A 3,534-nucleotide genomic window follows, 5' to 3' on the forward strand; every position below is an offset into this window, starting at 1 on the left:
AGGATCAAATGAGCAGCGGTGTTGATCGCCCTCGGACAGCGCCTGGCCCAGGGGCACATCAGGGCTGCCTGCCGGGGGCTACTGCTTTGGTTGTCACTCCAGGGCCCTGGAGCCGGGGTGGGGTGGCACCGGTAGAAAATGCTGGGTCAGGAGGGCGAGTGGCCGCATCTGCCCATTTCTGGAACTTGGAGCTTAAGGCCTCAGCCCCGCAGACCAGACTGTGGTGAGCTAGGGCTGATGTCCGCAGACAGACCCCGGGGAAGCCCTGCGTGCCAGCCCAGGAGACTCAGTTCTCCTGTCTGTGAAATGGGGAGAAGGCGCTGGTGGCTCCTCGGTGCCGAGAGCTCGGTGCCGGGCCGAGGCGGCTGTCCGCGGGGCTGCAGGCCTCTGCCAAGAGCTTCGCACCTGCTCAGGTCCCCCCAGAACAGCCTCCCGGAGGCCCCCCTCGCAGTCCTGGGCCACAGGGGAGTGAGCCCATCTTAACCCAGGTCAGCCCCACCCCCACCCCTAGCTGAGACCAAGACCCCCTGCAAGGCCAGCAGCCATGACCCCCGCACGTCACAGCACCTGTGCCATTGGACCCACAGCCCGGAACCTGCCGGAGCCCAGGACTGGGACCTCCCTCCGCAGAGCGGGCAGGAGCCCACGCGGGCACGCACCCCCGAGGCCACCGTACCATGATCTCCATGGAGCTCCAGCGCGACGTGCCCCAGTACATGGCCATCCCCTGGTTGATGACGTGGGTCATGGCGCGCACGGTCTCTGTCAGGAGAGAAGGGGAAGCTGCAGGTTGGGGGTGGCAGGGGCCCGGGGCCCAGCGGGGGACATTCTGCAAACACAGGCGCGCCGGGAGCAGGGCAGGGTGCTGCAGAGACGTCTTGCAAGCTCTGTACTTCCTGGCTCCCAGGCCGGGGTGCGGGGATCCGGGGCGACAGAAAAAAGTGGACCTGCTCCAAGCAATTGGTCTTTTTTAAAAAAAATCCTCACCCGAGGATATTTTCCACTGATTTTTAGGGAGAGCGGAAGAGAGAGGGAAAGACAGAGAAACATCGATGCGAGAGAACCACATCGATGGGTTGCCTCCTGCCTGCGCCCTGACCAGGGCCTGGGCCGGGGAGGAGCCTGTAACCTCGGTACATGCCCTTGACCGGAATCCAACCCAGGACCCTTCTGTCCGTAGGTGGATGCTCTATCCACTTAGCCACACCGGCCAGGGCCAAGCAATTGGTCTTGAAAATGACTTCCCCCGGTAGGTACAGGCCTTATGGGGTCTTTGAGAGACGGGTGGTGGGTGGCCTGGGTGCTGCTGTGTCAGGTTAGAAGGGTCGTGGGGGGAGATCGAAGGATGTGATGCCAACCTCGAGAGGCTCTCTAGGCCCAGGAGGGACCAGGACCGACCCCCAGGCAGAGCCAGGTAGGGGTTAAGGTCACAGCCACACTGGCGGAGGCAGCAGAGGTAAACGCAGTGCTGGCCTGTTGCTGGGCGGCTGCTCCGGGCTCTTCCCCCTCCCCCTGGGAGCTGCAGAATTGGAGGGCGAAGGGACCGTGGCATCTGCAGGGACAGAGGGCGCAGGGCCCTGGGTGGCCCAGAAGAGCTAGAGGAGACAGGGGCAGCCCGTCTGGGCCAGGCCCCCGCTTCGCACGCCAGCCCCATCCCAGGCTGGAGCGTGTCCGGCACAGGGTGGCTTCTGCTCCTAGCGCCATGGGGTGTGGGGGACCCTCCTGGGGAGGCCCGAGGCTGCAGCGTGGGGTCAAGGTCTCCACCGAAGACCCGGCAGCGAGAATCCCGTGTCCTAGGACCTCAGCCGTGGACACCGGCCCTGCTTTTAAACGGGGAGACACCCCCCCCGCCCCCGCCCCGGCTCCTCAGGGAGGCTCTGGGAGGTGAAACCTGCCGGCTCTCCTTCCGGGGCTGCCTTAGCTCGTGGGGACGTTGTTGTTTTGAAACAGAGCCTGGCCTCACATTTCTGTTCTAACGTCTCAGCGTCGCGGGGGAGACCGGTCCCCCAGCTGCCTCCCGGGCCCCATACAGTGCTTGCAAGTCCGGCAGCGTGGGAAGTGGAGCCGACAAACAGTGTTTCTAAAACTGAGCGAGACGCGGGCCCCTGGCCGAGGGCCCCTTTCAGGAGAAGGCGGCGGTGACTGGGCTCCTGGGTGGCCGTCACCGTGGGCATGGAGACCCCCTCAAAACTCACACCTGGGCATCCACACCTGCAGGCCGAGCCCCGTCCTCCCTCCCGTCCCAGGGAGGGGAGCTGGCTGGCGGGGAGCCTGGACCCCCATGGGCCGCCCTTTTGCTGACACCGGTCGACGTGGAGGACAACAGTGTCGGTTGGAGGGGCTTGAGGGTCCCACACCCGCGCCCTGAGCCCCGTGCTGGCCTGGCGCCCCGTCGGGCTCTTTAGAAACACTCTCGGGGGACCTGCAGCCATGCAGTGCGAGCGCCCCTTCCTCTCAGCCACGGCGCAGGCCCACATGCTGGAGAGGAAGCCCAGGCGCCCGTCCCCAGCCTGGCTCCCGGCCGCTCCCTCCTGACGAGGGGCCGTGCGATGCAGGGCCCTTCCATGCAGAGGGCAGGCCGCCCGAGCCTGCGGTCACGGCCACGCGGTAGCCCCACAGCCCGTGGCGGCCCTGACAGCGGATGCCCTGGGCCCAGGCTGCTGGGTTCCCGGAGGGTCCCAGGCGGTGGCAGGCGGGCATGGAGCCCACACCCGGGACCATGGTGCCCTCACACGGACCATGGCACTCTGCCCTCAGCCCGAGAGTGATGTCAGTGCCCCAGACACGGGGACAGCGAGGGGCCTGTCCTGCGCCTCAATATTTAATGCTGCCGAACAAATCCTTGCAGCTGCTGCCAAGACCCCTGGCATCTCCTGCCGTGGCACAAACAATACATGGGAGGGGTCAGGTGGCAGTGCCAGTTTGCAGGCAGGAGCCCTGCCACCGTGGAACTCAGCCCAGGCCCCCAGGAGGCTGTGGCCTGCCGTGGTGTGGGATCCTGGGGCCAGAGGCTGCCCGGGTCTCGAGTTTCCCGGCTCATGAGGGGGTCCTTCCAGGGGGACAATGTTCCATTCCAGTGGGGGGTCAGGCCACACAGGAAGGGGTGAGTGGCAGGTGGCCAGCCCTCCCAGGGATATGAGTGCCATGACCGCCAGGACGCTCACGGAGGAGCCAGGCGCTGTGGGCGCAGCTCGCATGGAGTTCATGGCTTCTGGTGGGGGCAGGAGCTTAGCAAACATGAATTACGGAGAAGAGAAGACTTGTGGGGCCACACACTCTGGGATCCCCGATGTGTTTGTTCCGGTGGGAATCTGGCCTCCCCCAGCCCTGCCCCGGCCCACCCAGCGCCCAGGTATTAGGCCCTGATCGCAGCATCCCCCGCTCAGGCGGGGCCGCGGCTGCCCCAGGACCTTAGCAGTGCCAGGCGGGGGCGGGGCATGCACAGAGGGCGGGAGAATGAAGGACAGCCGCCGGTGGGTGTCGGGCACTGAGTTTCCCTTATGCATTTTATGGAGGAGTTTGTCCTGGGGGAAA

At 65.8% G+C, this 3,534-nt stretch overlaps 1 protein-coding gene across 1 annotated transcript in view; it reads right to left on the bottom strand.

The window, feature by feature from the left end:
• KCNAB2 (potassium voltage-gated channel subfamily A regulatory beta subunit 2) overlaps positions 1 to 3,534 on the bottom strand; it is a 64,873-nt gene that overhangs the window by 12,765 nt on the left and 48,574 nt on the right. The window contains 1 exon segment of the mRNA XM_015565921.1: positions 677 to 762. Within this exon segment, the coding sequence (XP_015421407.1) occupies positions 677 to 762 (86 nt within the window).

This window comes from Myotis davidii, unplaced genomic scaffold (assembly GCF_000327345.1).
Source record: "Myotis davidii unplaced genomic scaffold, ASM32734v1 scaffold299, whole genome shotgun sequence".
In the NCBI taxonomy this organism is placed as follows: Eukaryota; Metazoa; Chordata; class Mammalia; order Chiroptera; family Vespertilionidae; genus Myotis; species Myotis davidii.